General features: G+C 37.1%; 1 protein-coding gene across 1 annotated transcript in view; it reads left to right on the forward strand.

Annotated features, from left to right (window-relative positions):
- The window catches only part of TINAG (tubulointerstitial nephritis antigen), a 42,885-nt gene extending 25,572 nt beyond the window's left edge, over positions 1-17,313 (forward strand). The window contains exons 9-11 of the mRNA XM_005153195.4: positions 3,095-3,200; positions 16,027-16,072; positions 17,095-17,313. Coding sequence (XP_005153252.1) covers positions 3,095-3,200; positions 16,027-16,072; positions 17,095-17,205 — 263 coding nt within the window. The 3' untranslated portion in view covers positions 17,206-17,313. The remainder of the gene's footprint in view (positions 1-3,094; positions 3,201-16,026; positions 16,073-17,094) is intronic.
- Positions 17,314-20,003: the final 2,690 nt, after the last annotated feature.

Here is a 20,003-nt window from a genome sequence, read left to right on the forward strand (position 1 = left end):
AACAGTATGTGTAGGAATGTAGTTGAAAATGTTCTTCTGTACAGCTTTCAAATTTGAATGACAATTTGTGTCATTGTTTTAATGGGTCAGGAACTGAGCAATTAGCACTTTTAGATGCAAATAATGAAACACTAGTTTTTTAAAAAAATCTGATTTCAAACACAGTGAAATTTCATCAATGCTTTAAAAGCTTTCAAATGGACAATCTAATGTTGCCCATTTGTCTTTGATTTTAAATGGACTTTAGATAATGTTCTGATAGTTATAATGCTGATGAAGGAAAACAATCCTTCCTGTCACAGTAGTCAGCCTCAATCAAAAGAAAAGGGAACATCTTGGTAATACATCCAAGTCAGCTATTATGATACTGGAAAGAAAAGGGTGTGTTTAATTTGCTAACACAAAGAAAAGATCTGGAGAAAACATTAGGCTACATAGTAGTATATGAATATAATAGAATGAATCTTATAATCCGCTTCTTTTATATGTATAGGTCTGACAGCTCAGCACGACTGTGGTAGCTGATACATGAGTTACTGTCAGCCTTAGGAAAATCACTACCTCTACAGATACACTAGTAATTAATCCATTCATTTTGGAAAATACAAAGTCTCTTCTACATAGGAGGGAACAAAGTTGGCTGGTGGACTGTGATCATCTCATCCTGTCCAAGTCACAATCCATATCAGGACAGAGTCACAAAATAAAATATCACAGTGCTTGATTTTGAATTATCTCTCTGTCTACCTTACACTTCACATACCCAACCCACTTTATTCCAAAGACTTTACCATTATTTAGCTCCTGATTGTAGGGATATATATACACATAGATAAATAGATATATATGCAAATACACAGGTATATGTATTTACATATATAGAGAATTATATATTCACACACACACAAAATGGAGATATGTGATCGTGGATAAAATTCTCTCACATAGACTAAAGTTATTCTGGAAATACACTTCAAAACTTTCTATTTCATTTTAGTGGAAATAATTTAGATATGTTTCTTCACAGAGCCAAGTACATGTTTTTGACTTAGAGTTCCTGATAAAGAATAAATTGTTTTCTGAAACTGAATATATGGAACTTGATTTCAAATAACAATGTGATTTAGAAATGAAACTACCTTATCCTGTGTCAGCCTGATGACAGATGTGATCTTCTAACCTCAGACCTATTGTGGGAGAAGTGAATTCTGCAGTCCTTGCACTCACCCCTATTTCTTCGCCTCCCTTTGGCCACGATATCAAAACAAGATCCAGGGAAGCCTCTACAGTATTTTTTAAAAGGCTGATCACTTGCGCTTCACCTCTGACATCCACACCTGGACTAAGACCAGTGGGAGTCTTTTTTCTCTTTTCTGTTCCTTTGTACTGTTTTAAAGCTCTCCCTCCACAAGCTTCTCTGAAGCTCAGAAACCTCAACCGCTGGAATTTTCCATAGCAGTCCAGGGATGTCAGCAGGAGTTAAACTCCTAGCTCCATACAACGGTGAGCCTAGGGGGAGGGAGGGAATAAACCTTTGCAGAGAGCTCTAGCAGAATCCTGAGCTTGCAGCTAGAAATCAAGAATAAAGTTTATGTTGTTTTCCAGTCTGATGCTGTCAATATGTGTGAGCTCTGGCTCTGCAGGTAGCTTGGCAGAAGCTGTAACATTATTCATTAAAAGCATTTAACATTTTTTCTGACTTAAATGACATATCTCTCCCCCAAGACTTGCCACTTAGCATCATGGCTGCTTATTCTGCATGCATTGTTGTTGGCATACATTTTTTTATGTGAGAGACCTCATTAGCAAAGTATATTTTTAGCCAGGTTTCCTGAGCATATGGGATCATTTGACCATTTATTCAGCTGCTTTTTTTCATCCCCTAAAATTTGTGAATGTTTTCTGTGTTCAGCCAAGTATGATAGAAGCCAAGAGGTTATAAAGATAGTTAATTTCCTTTGAGTTTATGCAGGTAAGAAATTTGAAGGTGTGCCAGACAGAAAAAACTGCAGCATGAGCTCACCTTAATGGATACTGCAGATCTATACCAGGCACATATGGTATAAATGGTCCAATCACATAAAAATGGTCAGTACAGTACAAATTGTACTTTATGGGACTCCCAAGGTGCAAGACTTTAGGAAACTGGATTTTACTAATTCTTATGTTCCAAGTGGTGTGGCAGTCTAAAACTGTTAAAATCATAAACTAAAACTAAGTTAAAGTTAAGCTCTTATGTAATGCTTCTGATTCACTGGAATCTAAAGGTAATGCAAACCTGGAAATATTTTCATTTCTCTGGATCTGGTAGCCCAGATATAACAAAGGAAATGATACTAAGGTAGAAGACCGAATGTGGAAAATAAACCAAACAAATTTTTCTTAAAAGAGAAGTGAATGATATTCCTAGGAAATAATTAATAGAAATAAAATGCAAATTGCAGTCTTCATACTTTAGTATAAAATGTCAAGTCCACCAGCTCTTCGGTCTTACACGTTTATGGATACAAAGGAGGTTGTTTTCCCCCACTTTTAGCTAAAAGGCATAATGAACATATATACAATTTAATTTTCCATAAAGAGATTTCTGTGTACTTATTGCACTCTATCTGAGTTTCACAAAAAGGCATACGGGTTACTCCAGTGTATTTCACAGGATATGCATTGTCTGTTAAATACTTATCCTGAATATGCAGGTGCCTGTCAGATCTGAGGATTTTGTACATGAACCTTGATATTTGTTTTATTGAACTGGATTTCAATGGAACCAAGAAAAGATAACTAAATCTATACGAAGCGATATTTCTTCTCATTGTACTGGAAAAAGTCTATGATAGGGAATTTTCATGACACAGAAACTCAATTAATTTGACAAGAGACCTTTAAGGGAACTCTGTTAGAATATTTCCCTCAGATCACTCACAGCAGTGAACTTCTGAAATAAGTGAATTTAGTGCAATTGCAGAGTACACTTACACAGTCCAACACACAACAAAAATCTCACTGGTAAAATCAAAGGAGAAAACAAGAACTGAAGAAATATTTGCTGATTGCTGATTTTTCCTGTTTTTTTGTTGTTTGGGTTTTTTTTTAGCTATAATGAAAGTGTATGAAGATTTTTTCCTTTACAAAGGGGGAATCTATAAACACTCCCAAAAAGCAGGATCTAGATGGAAAACTCATTCAGTCAAACTCCTTGGGTGAGTAAAGTGTATTCTTTTCCCTATTCCTCTGTCAGTTATGAATGCTATAAAATGTCAACAGTCAGTTTGGAACTCAAACGTTTCACTTCCAGAGGTGGAGCACTGTTAGCCCGTAACATAAAATGTGAATCTTCACCATTAAGTCTAAAACCACTCTGTTGTATAGGTTTTAATGTCTTAAGGATTAAACTATCAGTTTTTCATGTCATTAATTTGTTTGAATTAGTTTGAATGTAAAAATATGTGGCTGGGGTATAAAAAACCTTCACCCAAGCTATATGTGCCATATGTGCCGTATGTGCCATATGTGCCATATGTTGGTTTTTTGAGCAAAGAATAATGCAAACTCTTTGACCTACATGAAATAATCACTAGAATCTCATTAAAGTTGGAATTTAAATAAAATTATTGATGATTATTGCATTCTGCTTAGCTGAGATGGTTCCTAGAGGAAGGAAAAGGGGCGAAGACAGGCTGACACATAGGGTAAAAAATGTTGAGGTTTTGAGTGAGTTGATGTTTATTTTAGTTGGATTTTTAGTTATAACTGCTTTTCTAAAAGAGATTAAATATTTGTAAAAGGCAGCCATAATAGTGAATGACTATACTGAATTGGTATTTCTAATCTTTCAGAAGCATTTCTGAGGTCTTAAACTGCCCATGAATTGTGCAATATATAAGGTGCAGAGTTATAAAAAAATAAATTTTGATGAAGCTTACAAGAGCTATTCGCACAAACCCTGAAATGCACATACAAACCATTTTATCATAAGAATTGTAAATTCATTGACTGGTTTCCCTTCTTTTGCAACTGAAATTTCTAGTTATTTTCTTTTGAAGGCTCCTTATTTATAAAATCAGCTCTGATGAGACTATATGTCTATTTCCACTGAGGTACTATGTGACCTCAGGCTCAGGAAGAGAGTGGCAAAAGACAAAACAGCATGGAAGCAGGACAGAAAAATATGGAACAGCCAGCTGGAGGCTGTGATTGCAGATAGTGGACAATTTAAGTTTGATCATAGTCTACATGGACAGTGAAATAGGTCTTTCAGCAATTCAAAGGCAGGATGGCTGACCCAACCAACATTTAGAGAAAGCAGGATCTCACAAGCAGTTTCTGTGTCTGTATTCCAAAGAGAGGGAGGTAAGTAGACAAAGCAAGTAACGGAGATTTGGTTTCGTAATAGCTAAGTTTTAATGTACAATATTTAGATTCCTGTCTCACAGCTAGACACCCATGGTTCCCATTACTTTCCATGGCTGTTCTTCTTCTTTGTCCTGGTATTTATCTAAACATGAGTTGAATTGCTTTGTTGGATCTTATTTCTTTCTGCTGACTATAAAAGAACCTGTGGAGTAGCATTGGATTTACATACATAACACTAGAATGTCTAGGTCAGAATAGAGGAATCTCATTTGTAATAGAATCGTAAAGTAGCTTAAAATCAAAATGACCATCTGAATGATACAAAATATTTATAACAAGATAGCGTCTTCGGAATGTCTTGCATATTTATGTTTGTGTATATGTACATACACACATTCATGGACCTGTGTGCATATATATACATATATTACAACTCCTAATGGCACCAGAATGAAAAGAAGATGAAAATGCACAATGAAAATACAAATAGCAGGTGGGACTAAGGAAGACAAATTGGTCAAAGTTTGACAATTTTAACTTTTTCAGCTGTGCTCTGTTACTTTAAGAAGACTAAAGACTGGCATGTGAAACTGTCATCTTTATCTCAAGGCCCCTTGATAATCAAAATAGATTGAATTGATATCAAAGATGAACTTGGTAGCAGATTAATCTCTCAGATCTATACATTTCACCTAAAATTGCTGAACAAACCTGTCAAGCCTATTCTACAGCAGAACCTCTGTAAAACTGGTGCTTTTTTTTTTTTTTTTTAATTTTCTTGTCCTGCTCCTCTGGCTTTCTTAGTTCCACCTAGGAAAAGATGAGAGAAGAGAAATATAGTATCCATAGGGAAAGAAAACATGAGGCAGATTTATTAATGGTGTAAAGATGCCAAAGTCTGTTCAGCATAGAGGAATTACATTTGCTTATATAGCTGCAGTTCTAGTTTAAATATATTCTTTCTCAAAGTTGGACATAGTGAAGTAAAGTATCCATCATTAATGTCTGCAGCCTGTTCAGACAAATCTTCTCTCAGACTCTCTCCTCTGCATTACTTCAGTATTGGTGCCAAGCTGTGATATCTGATCCATACCTTCACTCAAAAAGCTATATCTGCTGATCCCCTGACACTGAAAAATTCACAAACCCCCCAGACTCCCATGACTTTGGCTACAATCAGATCTATGGATTGCCACCTCAGGGCTTGAAGGGGACAAGAACAATTTTATTAAAAGCCTTAGATACTGTTTCATGAACAAGATAGAGTTTTAGGTGTTTGGAAGGTGATCAGAATGACAAAGGACTTTCATAAAAGGACATTAAGGGTGAAACACTTTTCCCCCTCTATTTTTATCGGTGATTCACTGGAAGCTTTAAATTCAGTAGCGCAGCAGATTAAATGGCACTGAAACATCTATGCCCTGAAAAAACTTTGGTTGAATGTTACTTAACACGAAAAACCATACTAATTGAGATAAAATTGACATGTGAGGCAAAACCTTGTGTTTTAGTGTTGAGGAAATAGCCAGACAGAGCAACAGCACTCCAAGATTTAATAAACAATTGACTCACCTATGCAAAGTCCAAAGTCTTGAAAAAGATACCAGTGACTCCTATTAGTGACATTGAATGTTTTGGCCTAGACCACACTGTTTTTCTCTTCATTTTCTTCTTCACTTGTCCTCACTGAGCTTAGATTCAGAATAACAACAAATAAGTAACTTCTTAAACCAACAAAAGTCATGACCCAAATTATTTTTTCCTGACTAAAGAAATCTTGGGTTCTCTTTTTTTTAAGGGGGGTGGGGTGGGTGGAAATCTACTTTGTTGATTGAACTTTTATCAGACAATCAACATCAGATATTATAGTTTAAAAATGAAGCAGTAAGACCTCAAAATGTTTTACAACAAAAAGAAATAAATTAGAAGATGATGGGGAAAAAATACACAGTGTCTGATGATTCATGGAGTTAAATCCATGAGACTGTCTTCAATATTATTCATTAGAGTTGTTGGAATGATTTAGCTATTGACTCACTGATAATTTGACTCATCTGTCATGCTGAAAAGTCCAGGCAAAAATATAGTTTCAAATTCCAGCAACCATTTTCTAGGAATTTTTATCTCATGGAGAACACTAGTCAGTGACCACAACAACATTCCTATTAATAAAAGATTAAAACCAAAACTTTTGTCTTATTAAGTAGATGAACATCTCACTTTTTGAAAGGCACTAGTATTTGGTGTTACAGCATGAAGAATAGCTGCAATAGCTATAGCTTTTTTTTTTTTCTGGTGGTATTGTATCAGTTATAGAACCAAGTCTCTTCTCTTACAAAACGCCTCAGTTTTGAAGCCACTGCTGATAGGCCTTTTTACTGTGTTACATTATACTTTTATCTTTTCTAGTATTTTATTTGAAGATATTTAATAATCAACTACTATGTTTTTTTCTGAAAATATTCCTTGTACTTGTGAATTTTACTTCTGTTGTACTAACATAGTTTCTTGAAAAAGAAACTAGAAAAAGTTCAAACAAAACCAGTTTCCATTCTATAGAAGAATACTGAAACAGTCTCCATATTCTGGTTATTTAATTGTCAGGCTGTGTTGTGCAATCACGGCTTACTCCTACAGAGTTATTATCAAGGGAAAGTTATTTCTGAGAGGGACAGCTAAGATGCCTCCACTGCATAAAACTGGACACAAAATTATAAAAATCATTTTATGGAAACATGAAAGAACACCAAAATTCTCCTTACAGAGTCAGCTGGAGCTGGCTTCCTTCGAGTAAGTGGAAATCCCTTGCTTACTTTTTCTCCTGAAGGGGAAAGTATGTAATTCAATGAAATTGCTTCTTTTTGTTCTAGGTTATTTTTGATTGGAGATCATGATGGCTTCTTTTGGAAAGGCTGAGTCATGTATTTCTTACAGAATATTTTTGTCAGACAGAAGAAAACTCCCCGTTTAAAATAACTTCTGGTAATTGATAGGCAGACCTTCTCCTTAGTGATTCCTTAATATCTCTTCTTTGTCTTCTTAATAAAAGTGGAAATTTTGGAGGAGATAAGGTTTAAAGCTTTTCCTAAAAATGCCAAAGGTGGGGATATTGGTAGTCTAAAGCTTTGTAGGAATAACCCTAATAGACTCCCTGTCTCTGTGAGTAACGAGGTCCAGCATCTATTCATTTTTCAAATGTCATTCATTTGGAGTAAATATCAAGCTGGAATAATCACAAAAGCAAGAGACAAAAAAGTGCTATTGGATCATTTTGATGATCTTCCAGAATTATTGTTCTCTAACAGATATTGTACAAGAATGTGTCAACTCACTTTAAAGTCTCTGTCATTTCCACTTGGGAACTAATTCCTCTAGGAGTTAAATTACTTCATAACTGGGATATTTTTTTTTTCTTGTTCTCTGTCTATAGATGCTTACATATGGCATTTTTCTCTTTCTGCTTGGTGACTGAGCCTTACATTTATCTAGGTTGTTAGTGTCTATATATTTTGATCTATTTTCTTAATTTGTCACACAAATACCTATTGTTATTGCTTTTTTTATCAGCTACATATCATATTTAGTGTAGTGTTCCAGTCATATACTCTATAACTCTTTACTCAAAAGAGGCATGATCTTGCCTACATTTAATCCCAGCTTCTTATGCCTTCTTTCTAATATTGTTAACATACCTAAGGCAGACTCCATGTCTATTTTGCTACTCACTATCACATCTATTAGCTTTCAAGGCCTTAGGTTCCCTGGAGACACTAGAAATCTCTGATTACTTTTAACAAGGTGGAATGTCAAGAGTTAAAAGCACGTAGTTTGTATATGTCTACTTTAGGAAAAATTGGTAATGACTACATTGGTTACATGAACTATGGGATCTCATGAGCAAGAACAGTCAGAGAAACAAAATTAACTGTAGGAGGAGATACTATATTGACTATATTAAAGAAATTATATCAGCTAGCCACTCTGGAAGTGTCGGTTGTTTATGAAGTAGTGATGATCATTTATTAATTCCCATTGATTTTATAGTCAGAATATTGATACCTCTCAGATTCATTATTAAATTCATGTTTCTTTTAAGATTGCTTTCCGAAAGCAGATAATGGCAACAGGATTTTCTTTTCTACTAAATCATTTTCACTTACAATGCTCAGCACAAAGGTTTTCTGCTCCATGATTGAGACTCCAAGGCACAGCTTTATAACAGGAAAGATTAACTAAAGTGTCATTTTCTGTTCCAGTTTGTTGGTCCTTAAACCAGCTCTTGCTCCAAGCCATGAGGGAACATAAAATGCATCCCAGATTAGTTTAGCAACCTTTTTCGCACAGTGCATGCCTGGTTTAATTTTGTTCAACCGAACTGTGACATCTATCATTTTGCGTTATATTGTGAAAAACCGATAAACATCAGAACAGCAATTTCAATGTTGTTTATCATGATAATTTCACCACCTTGTCTAAATTATTTGATTTTATACCTGATTGTTTAAGATGGTAATGTCTTAATTCTCCTAGTCATTTATTCTGTGTTAGAGTTCTGTAGCTCTGAAAGCTGATGCATTCTACTGTCTTCTGATTCCCATTCTAACACTATATTCACCATATATTTCCTAGTAACTTCCAGTCTTCTCCTTTGCTCTTCTCATAGTTAGGCAGTTAATTATGCCAGGATTCAATGTGATATTCAGGTAGGTGTGATGTGCTAGATAGCCAAATTCTCATCAGGGATGCTGATCTAGTCCACAGAGTCAGTGGAGACTGGAGGGCAACTCAGCTACAACTGCTCATGGATCAGATAGTTGTCCCAAAGCAAATACTTGATGTTAGCAGAAGTGGGAAGAGTCTTCCACCTAGCTGTGTTTTCAAAAGGATGTGGACAACTCATAGGTGCTTTGTCATGTTTCCCAGAAACATGTGGACATCTCAGGCACACTGAGGCATCATAGAATCATAGAATAGTTAGGATTGGAAAGAACCTTAAGATCATCTAGTTCCAACCCACATGCCACGGGCAGGGACACCTCACACTAAATCATATCACCCAAGGCTTCATCCAACCTGGCCTTGAACACTGCCAGGGATGGAGCATTCACTACCTCCCTGGGCAACCCATTCCAGTACCTCACCACCCTAACAGTAAAGAATTTCTTCCTTAGATCCAATCTAAACCTTCCCTGTTTAAGTTTCAACCTGTTACCCCTTCTCCTATCACTACAGTCCCTAATGAACAGTCCCTCTCCAGCATCCCTGTAGGCCCCCTTCAAATACTGGAAGGCAGCTATGAGGTCTCCACGCAGCCTTCTCTTCTCCAGGCTGAACAGACCCAACTTTCTCAGCCTTTCTTCATACAGGAGGTGCTCCAGTCCCCTGATCATCCTCGTGGCCCTCCTCTGGACTTGTTCCAACAGTTCCATGTCCTTTTTATACTGAGGACACCAGAACTGCACACAGTACTTCAAGTGAGGTCTCACGAGAGCAGAGTAGAGGGGCAGGATCACCTACTTTGACCTGCTGGTCACGCTCCTTTTGATGCAGCCCAGAATACGGTTGGCTTTCTGTGCTGTGAGCGCACACTGAAGCTGGCTCATGTTCATTTTCTCATCAACCAACACCTCCAGGTCCTTCTCTGCAGGACTAACATGAATTTCCTTTTTGCCCAACCTGTAGCTGTGCCTACCCTGGTGTAGGACCTTGCACTTGTCATGGTTAAACTTCATGAGGTTGGCATCAGCCCACCTCACAAGCATGTCAAGGTCCCTCTGGATGGCATTCCTTCCCTGTAGCTTATCATCTGAACCACACAGCTTGGTGTCATCGGCAAACTTGCTGAGGGCACACTCAATCCCACTGTCCATGTCAGTGACAAAGATGTTGAACAAGACTGGTCCCAACACCGATCCCTGAGGGACACCACTCGTTACTGGTCTCCAGCCAGACATTGAATTGTTGACCACAGCTCTTTGTGTGCGACCATCCAGCCAGTTCTTTATCCCCCGAGTGGTCCACCTATCAAATTGATGACACTCCAATTTAGAGGCAAGAATGTCATGTGAGGCAGTGTTGAACGCTTTGCACAAGTCCAGGTAGATGACGTCGACTGCTCCATCCTTGTCCATCATTTTTGTAGCCCCATCATAGAAGGCCATCAAATTGGTCAGCCAGGATTTCCTCCTAAACACCTGCATTTAGGAAAGTGAATGGTTGACATTATACTCTGTTTACTACTGTGGGACACATACATTTAGATAACTTAATCTTGAACTAAATCCCAAAGTGTTTTACCGCCAGGAAAAAGACAAATTCTGATTTCTGTACTGACATTAACATTTACAGTAAGGATAACAATGCCGAAGTACGGCTTAAGTCTCAAAAGAAACCAGTAAAACAGTAGTACATGGTATTAATTATGTTTTTGAAAATATTGCAAAGGAAATATTATGCGTTCTGTTTCTAGACAGTATAACCAAAGCAAAGATTTGCATTGATTAATAGTATCTTTGTCCTACATTATGCCTGCCATAATGTGTACAAATGTTTCACTTTTCTGGGACAGAAGTGCTTGGAATAGGTTTCACTTTTAAACCCTAATGGCTTACTTAGCTCCTTCAGGATTATATTTCTAGTTACTTGATTTTTTAAAAATTTTGGTTTTGAATGCTTTGAGGGACCAACCAACACCTCCTCTGAGATGCTGCTATGCAGGGAAAATTATCTGGAATGCTATCACTTTCCACAGCTGCTGTCAGTGATATACCGGGCTCCTTTTTACTCCTATAGTGTCTTCCATGAAGGCTCCTTTTTAACTTATTAATAAATAAAATTTTGCAGCTAATATCTATCTTAAAATATGAAATAAAGAAGTCAAATCACCAAGATTACCCAGATTTAGGTCAATGTATTTGTACAGAGTCTCATCTATGTAGGAAAACATGAACTCCATCGAAACAAGATTGTTTTCTGAATTGCGGAAGGCAGAAGTCATCCAGTTTCCAGTCAGCCTAATGGATGGCTAAGACCTTTAAAAGGTCAAAATTTCCTCTGAATTTATTTTCAATTACTAAATATTATTTGATAATTTAACCAATCCCTCTCAGTCACTGTTCGTATTTCAAGGAGTAGTACTTACAGCAGCAATTAAACCAGCACTGAAAATTCAAGCTGAATTTAATATTATTAATTTATATCACATATTTCTTTATAACTCAGAAAATTCACCTTAATATGCCTGTCTTAACAACAGAAAGGATGTTTAGAGATTTGTTTTCTCTGAGGAATCTAAACTTAAATTAAGCTCAAAGTGGAAACTGTGCTTGAATGCCATAATGTTTGACAGGTGCAGCTAAGGGATACAATGAAGAATAAAATTATTCCACCAATAAGGCTGAAATCGTGAAAACTGCTAAAATAGTTTTCATTATAGGCAGGAAAAGGGAAAAAGAGAAACTGAAAAGATAAAATGAAATACTTAAGCTGAGGAATCTATTATAGAAAATTGAGAAATACATTTTCAAAAATGTCCTCCTTTCCTAAAGATACTACTGCAGAAATACTTTCCACTAAGGAGTTTTTTTTGAAAGAATTCCTTCCTCTTTAGAAAATATATTAGTATGAATGAACCAAGAAATATCCAGAAATGCTTTTGATGGAGCTGGCATTCATTCCTCAAGGCAAGATGTCTAATCAAACTGGCATGCGGCTTCAAAAAACGCATCATTGAACAATAGATATAGAGTCCAATTCACAAAACAGCTATTTCCATTACAGACAATGCCTTATCAGACTGAGAGAAGCACATTAGCCTGGGAGAAATAAGAATTGGTAAATCTCAGCCAGTCTTTGGAACAAGTGCCAAGTTTTAGGAAACGCTTGGTAAATAGGCCTGGGAGCTCATGCCACAGTTGCTGCCAGTAAAGGACATAATTGATAGAGATGACACGCTGCTCCATCTTTTCTGCTAAGTCCTGCTCCCAATTCACGCCCTAACACCAAGACTGGTTTTGATCAGTAAGCTGCATATCAGCCTTATTTTCTATATTTAGACTGCAGTTATTAAAAAAATTGGCAAAATCACTTGTTCCATCACCATCTGTTAGTATACTTAGTTATCTATTACACAAAATCTATACATTTAATACAAAATTGCATAATTTGTAGAACTGTAGACTGAGGCTGAAAGTTGTTTGGTCCAACTCTCTGCACTCTAAATTGGCAAGGCAATCTTAGATCAAGTTGCTTACACCACTGAACACTTCACATTAGAAGGGATCTCTGAAAGTCATTTATTTTAATCTGCTGCCTCAAAGTAGAACAAACTTCATAGTTAAGGTTCATGGATCTTCTCAAGTTGAATTTTGGATACCTCTGAGGACAGATATTCCACAAGCTCTCACTTCAGTAATGTTTAAACATTCCTGTTGTAAAATACTGTTTTGCCTTATGTTTAATTGAAATTCTCCCTGCTGAAAACTGTGACTCATCTTCTAACTATCAGCTGTACTTTTATCAGGAGTCTATCCTCTATACCTAACCTTTGAAAAGCAGAAGACAACTAATAGATCTCCCTGGATCCACCACTCCTGAGGGCTGAACAAAGCCAGCTACATCAGCCTTATCTCATATATCATGCACCCAGATCCCAAACATCTCAGTGGACTCATGCTGGTCTTATTCTAGCCTCTTAATGTCATTCCTGTATGGGGAAGCCCAAAACTGGGCATGGTGCTCAAGATTCAGCATGGCAGGTCCTGAATAAAGGGCATTAGTGACTTCTCTTGACCTGCTGGATGTACTCTAGTATACTTTAATTCAATGTATTTTAGTTTGGAGTGTTTGGGTGAATGTCCATGGGCACAGGTTACTGAGAAAACAGCTTTTTTTTTCCTAAACTGTAAGATAAAATGGATGTCTAGTACCTCTGTATCTGACTATGATGGAACAAAACCTAGGAAATTAAATTCATGGATATGTTACTGCCAAGGATAAAAAAGGATCCTTTTCCATGTTGGTTTCTAAATTTTCTTCCATTTAGAAACACTTCTGAGAATCGGTAAATTCCTATCAGTGTACGAAACTAGAAGATGACTTCTTCTTTCTTTTTTTTTTTTGTTTTTAAGGCAATAACAAATGTTAGAAAAATATTTAATCACAGAAATGAGAGTCTGCAGGAGCTGGTCATCGTTATGCTCAAACAAGTGGGAGAGATAATGTGTTATACTGAATGCAGGAATAGATGAATATATATTCAAGGCTATTTTCCTCTATCTTTAAGGCTGATGTAAACATTGGACTTTCACACTACAGCTGATGTAATTTTTTTAGTAAAATGGTCACAAAGAAAGAAACGAGTCCGAATGTGATATGAAATCAGGCAGAATATTTATTTTTTAAATTTATAATCATGACTGACTGTATCTGAAACATATTGGCCAAGAAATGGCAAATAATATTAATTTTATTAATGACTAATATTAATAATCCCTTCACTTTCATGTGCTGTTATGGGGCATTTTTAAAAACCAGCAATTACTGTCAATGGTCATTATGATCAACATTGTTTTTATGACTTTTGCATATAATGAGCAGTAGTGACAATTTCTGTTTGCAACTGCAATACAGACTTCACCTCCCTGCTAGTCACTAATTTATTTCAATTGTTTTCCTTTGGCTGGAAGTGCAAATAGAATCACAGAATCATAGAATAGTTAGGGTTGGAAAGGACCTTAAGATCATCTAGTTCCAACCCCCCTGCCATGGGCAGGGACAACTCACACTAAGGCATGCCACGCAAGCCTTTGTCCAACCTGGCCTTGAACACCACCAGGGATGGAGCATTCACAACCTCTCTGGGCAATCCATTCCAGCACCTCACCACCCTCACAGTAAAGAATTTCTTCCTTAGATCCAATCTAAACCTTCCCTGTTTAAGTTTCAACCTGTTACCCCTTCTCCTATCACTACAGTCCCTAATGAACAGTGCCTCTCCAGCATCCCTGTAGGCCCCCTTCAAATACTGGAAGGCAGCTATGAGGTCTCCACGCAGCCTTCTCTTCTCCAGGATAAACAGCCCCAACTCTCTCAGCCTGTCTTCATACGGGAGGTGCTCCAGTCCCCTGATCATCCTCATGGCCCTCCTCTGGACTTGTTCCAACAGTTCCATGTCCTTTTTATGTTGAGGACACCAGAACTCCACACAATACTCCAAGTGAGGTCTCACGAGAGCAGAGTAGAGGGGCAGGATCACCTCCTTTGACCTGCTGGTCATACTTCTTTTGATGCAGCCCAGAATACGGTTGGCTTTCTGTGCTGTGAGCTCACACTGAAGGCAGCTCATGTTCATTTTCTCATCAACCAACACCCCCAAGTCCTTCTCCGCAGGGCTGCTCTGAATCTGTTCTCTGCCCAACCTGTAGCTGTGCCTGGGATGGCTCTGACCCAGGTGTAGAACCTTGCACTTGTCATAGTTAACTTCATAAGGCTGGCATCAGCCCACTTCACAAGCACGTCAAGGTCCCTCTGGATGGCATTCCACATACGTTAGGGTTTACTGCCAACTAAGGAAAATGGATGCCATCTTGGCTGTTAAAATTTGTTTTACAAAACCAAAAATCCTGATTTCCCATTCACAGTGTGTGATTTCTCATCATGTTTTTGCTGCTTGCTTTGAAGCGGAGCACTGCAAACACAGCTCAAATATGTGGCATTGGAGGGATATACACAGATAAACCCCTTGTCAGTGGCATTCAGGATATTCTAGGATTAACTTTATACTATGGAAAAATCTGTAAAAGTTCATGTCCTTGTTTTCTGTTTATTTGTGCCTTTTTATAGGCACCCAAGCATCATGACCTATAAATGGTAACTTGACAAACACTCATATAGAACAAGAAAGAGCTCTTTGATCAGTTGGTAAACATACCATATATACCTAGCTACCTAAGAAGTGTAGTGCAGCTTTTGCTCATTGAACTATATACAGATGATTGGTTTGGAACTTCTGTATATATACAAAGTGATGTTAACAGCCCAGAGCACCGTGTAGTTCAGCTACAACTACACAATTATGAAAGTCCTATCACCTAGCAGACAGGGACAATTTCTTGTGTGTTTTCATGGATGGTGCCAAAACATTAAATGTGTCCTCAAAGATGTCAAAGAAACATCAGGTAAGTTTACAAGTCATCCCCCACACTGTGCTGTAAAACAGATTAGGTTGTCAGCAGCTTAATTTGAGCTGAGAAAAACTGGGAGCATTTTCAGTCCCAAATCACCAGCTATTTTTGTAAAGGTGTCGGATAAAATCTTTAACAAAAATGTTCTGAGGGATCTTCAGCTGAATTGAAGAAATGTGTTCCCATTAATTTCAGTATGGCAAGCTCTCCAGAGGAGAGATCCTGTCACTAAAACATTTTTTTTGCAATGACAAACTTAAAGTACACTTGCATTAAGTTTTTGTAATACCTAATGGTGATTTGCATGGTGGCTAACAGGATATTTACCTTCATGTTCACCGTTAGAATTTGTTATTTAAACATGGAGATGCCTGTTGCTTGGGCCTTGTTCTGGTACGAAGACAAGCTTTTATTTTTTGGTTGCTTGTTTAGAGCTTCAAAATGTGAACATATCCATGAAAGGCTTCACTCAGACCATCTCTTGTAACAGGTGGGGTGCATTAATGGACAAAAATGGACAGAAACAGAAGTTCTGGGTAAGTAAATCCTTACTACTGGGTTTTGAAGAGAAAGAAACAATCTCTGTAACACAGATTATCTAAAAACAACTTCTTTCTTTTAATTAACTTGCTGGATTTATTTTTTTTCCTTCACCCTCAATCTCCTTCACAATTCTTTTCCCTTTCTGTCAGCTTTTATAGTATTGACCTTCATCTACGTCAATTTCAAAGCCTGTTTTATCCAGAGTCCTACCTATATCTGTGTTTTTTCCTACACTGTCTTTTCTGGTTTAAATCTTATTCAAATTCTCAGATTTCATTCAGATTTCCCTTGAAGACTCAGTTATTTTTGATGCTTGCAAATGAGACTTAATAAAAGCAATGTGTTCAAAAGTTTTGAAAAGACATGCTATCTATCTAAACAGCATTGGCAAATGTGATACCTATATCAGAAAAAAAAATTGTCATTTTCAGACATTTAGAGTAAGTCAGATTTTATCGCTTTACTTGCAATTAACAGCTCATCTCATTCCTGTGTTCAATAAAGTTCATTTGGAGCTGATGGCAGAAGGCTTTTTGTAGGTAGCTTCACTGACATCTAGAGCAAAACTTTTACAGACTTCATTAGAAACTAAATTGCTCAGTATGCCAATAGTTACCTGAATGAAACTTAATTTATTAAAAGTCAGATTTTTCATATCTCGGGTCTCTCTTTAACAGATTAGTTGTAATTGGAATTTTGACCACTGTTTCAATGACCGCTTTCTCCAGACAACAGTTATGTTACAAAATGATTTTTGCTTCAATTTATGTAGCTGCCTTGTAGAAATAGTATTCCATTTTTATTAACCCTGGTTTCGGAACTGAAATTTTGATCGAAACAAAAAGGAACAAATTATTTGAAATCAGAAAAACATGCATTCTAATTCTCAGCACACCAAATATGAGAAACTGCTTTTTTAAGAGAACACCAAGAAGAGATTAATCCCACATTTTACACCTGCATTTTTAAATGCTACTTTAAAACTAATTTTTTTTTCCTCTTTCTTTTTATTTAGATTGCTGCAAATTCCTGGGGAAAAACTTGGGGAGAAAATGGTTATTTTAGGATTCTACGTGGACGAAATGAGTGTGATATTGAGAAGCTGATTTTAGCTACTTTGGGATAGCCCATAGTCTTCCACCCTAGCTGTATTGTACCATACTCTGCTTTATGTATCCATTATTTCCATTGTTGCATATTGAGTCTTTCTAGAGAAATAAAAATGTCTTCTCTGTAAGTTACCTTTCTTGCTGTTATGGCTCATTAAGGCTATCTGACTGGAACGGACTACAGCTATTGCAACATTCTCAGATCTTTCCTGGTACAAACACCCCTTTATGCTAATAGCAAGTTGTATCCAGAACTACTGAAAACCTTGGTGTCTTTCAGGAAGGTCCCTCCTCTGTTATTTACTTCTCACCTATATTTTGTTATATTACTAATAGTTGATTGAACAGTGCATAAAATACATGGAGTTACAATGCTAATATTAATCTCCTTACAATACATATTCTGGACATAAGTCGCTTTAGAAATATTATGTGCTCTTTCACACAATTGGCTCAGACAACTCATGGTCACCCTGCATAAAAAATACCAAAGAAATCTGAATTTTAATTGTTGTAAACCAATTATTTCCTATCCTAGCTTAGAGAAGTTGTATCTGTGTATCATTGTCTTTTCCTGGAAATTAATTTTTTTAGTAGTAGATTACACAAATTTGATGCATTTATAGTAATACAAAAATTACTTGCAATGAAACAGCATATTTCCTTTCCTACAGACACAGTTAAAAATGTATAATTCTAATGATGTGTTTAATTAAAGTAAAATAAAGAAGAAAATGTAATTTCTCCTCAATTAAGTCTAGAATAGATTAATTTCTGAACTGTTTGCCTTCCACTCACTGTTTAACCTGGAAACAGACATGTGTTCCCATTCTCAAAAGTCTGTTTCCAGTAGATAAAGATTGAAAAGACATTCTGTTCTTTGCCTCCACTGACATATCTGTAGTCCAGGCATAGTTCCTGGTGTTGGCCGGCAGGACCATTAGTGCAGGCAGGATTCCCAGAGCCTCTTTTGCTCCTAATGTTCCTATAACTGTTTCTGTCTGAAGAAAAAGCCTAATGTCACCACTCCTATCAGCATTTCTACAAGTCTTGACAGATGTAAGGACTGTTTTATTTTTTTGTTCATTAAAATATGTATATTTTGCATCTACTGATGTAAGAAGAAATTAACTACTTTCTACCCCTTTTAGTTTCAATTAACCCAGAAACCATAGGAATCATCAGTCATAAATCTGTCTATGAAACAACCCTAGATTGTTGAATAGGTGGGGGGAAAAAAGCTACCATGAATTTCCAGGGACACCTTCAGGGTTTTTAATTGTCTATGCTGCATTCTTTCTAGAAAATTAAGAACTTGATTTCTAATGTCATTAACAAAGGAGCACTAGCTTTTCTTTCAAGAACTTTTCATGATAGTGGTATACATCCACTCTCTTTCCTCCTGAAATAACAACTCTTAAATTAAACTTAGATCACAATTTCTGTTGCATCACTACTGAAAGAGCTATCATTAAAATGTTAGTATCATACTGTTGAACAGCAAGCTCTTCTGTGGCCTCTAGAGTCACACAATAAATTGAATTGGAATGCAAAAACTTTCATCACTTGATATTTATAGCATTTGTAACACAAGCAATTTTAGCTGATCTAAGAGCAGAAGAAACTTTTCTAGGTTTAGTGTGCTAAACCAGTACTTTAAAGGAAAACATACTGAGCCATCTACACAGCTGCTTCCCAATGTTGTCATGCATTGATTCCATAAATATCAAGATTTCAATAGAGTAGAATATAGCTCTAATATGAATGACACTGTAAAAACATATTCAGTGAACTCTAAGGTTTTTCATTTAATTCAGCTTCAAGGTGATTCACACAGCTGTAGCTCTTTTGTCAGTAGTTGTAGGTACTCCAGACTTGCTCGTGAGATCTCTCTAGGATCTGGGCTGTCACATTAATTTTCTTCAGTGATGAGAAAGCTCAAAACTAATCTGCTAAACCTTTACCTACTCAAAGGGTCATCTTGGCTTGAACGAAGCACCGTATGCAAGGGAAACAAAACCAATCGTGCCAAAGCAATTTGATGGCTTGCAAAGCAATACTTCTTTACCCACCTTATGGAGTAGGCCTTTGGTGATCTGAGCTGTGTATATGTGCACCACACTCTCAGTATTCCCTTGGTTTCATAAGGCTGCTGTCTGTGGAAATGTGACAGCACTCAGAATTTAATACGCAGGCAAAAGTGTTGGTACCTGGAAGCCAATTTGCTCTTTGAAAACAACCTTGTTGAGGCAGCTGTTCTACTGGTATTCAGAGCACAAGTAAAAGATCTCCTGCTATTGCAGGTCTTCTCATTTAGGGTGACCAAGAAACAGTAAACCCTGGGAGCCACCAGTGGCTCTGTCTCATGCAGATCACCTGGAGACAGATTATAGATGTCAGAAGGTCTTTAAGGTGTTCTAGTCCCCCTTTTGGTGAGAGTATAGAATCATAGAATCATAGAATAGTTAGGGTTGGAAAGGACCTCAAGATCATCTAGTTCCAACCCCCCTGCCATGGGAAGGGACACCTCACACTAAGGCATGCCACCCAAGGCTTCATCCAAACTGGTCTTGAATAGCACCAGGGATGGAGCATTCACAACCTCCCTGAGCAACCCATTCCAGTACCTCACCAACCTAACAGTAAAGAATTTCTTCCTTTTACCCAATCTAAACCTCCCCTGTTTAAGTTTCAGCCCGTTACCCCTTCTCCTATCACTACAGTCCCTAATGAATAGTCCCTCTCCAGCATTCCTGTAGGCCCCCTTCAGGTACTGGAAGGCTGCTATGAGGTCTCCTCGCAGCCTTCTCTTCTC

Source organism: Melopsittacus undulatus, chromosome 3, assembly GCF_012275295.1.
Source record: "Melopsittacus undulatus isolate bMelUnd1 chromosome 3, bMelUnd1.mat.Z, whole genome shotgun sequence".
In the NCBI taxonomy this organism is placed as follows: Eukaryota; Metazoa; Chordata; class Aves; order Psittaciformes; family Psittaculidae; genus Melopsittacus; species Melopsittacus undulatus.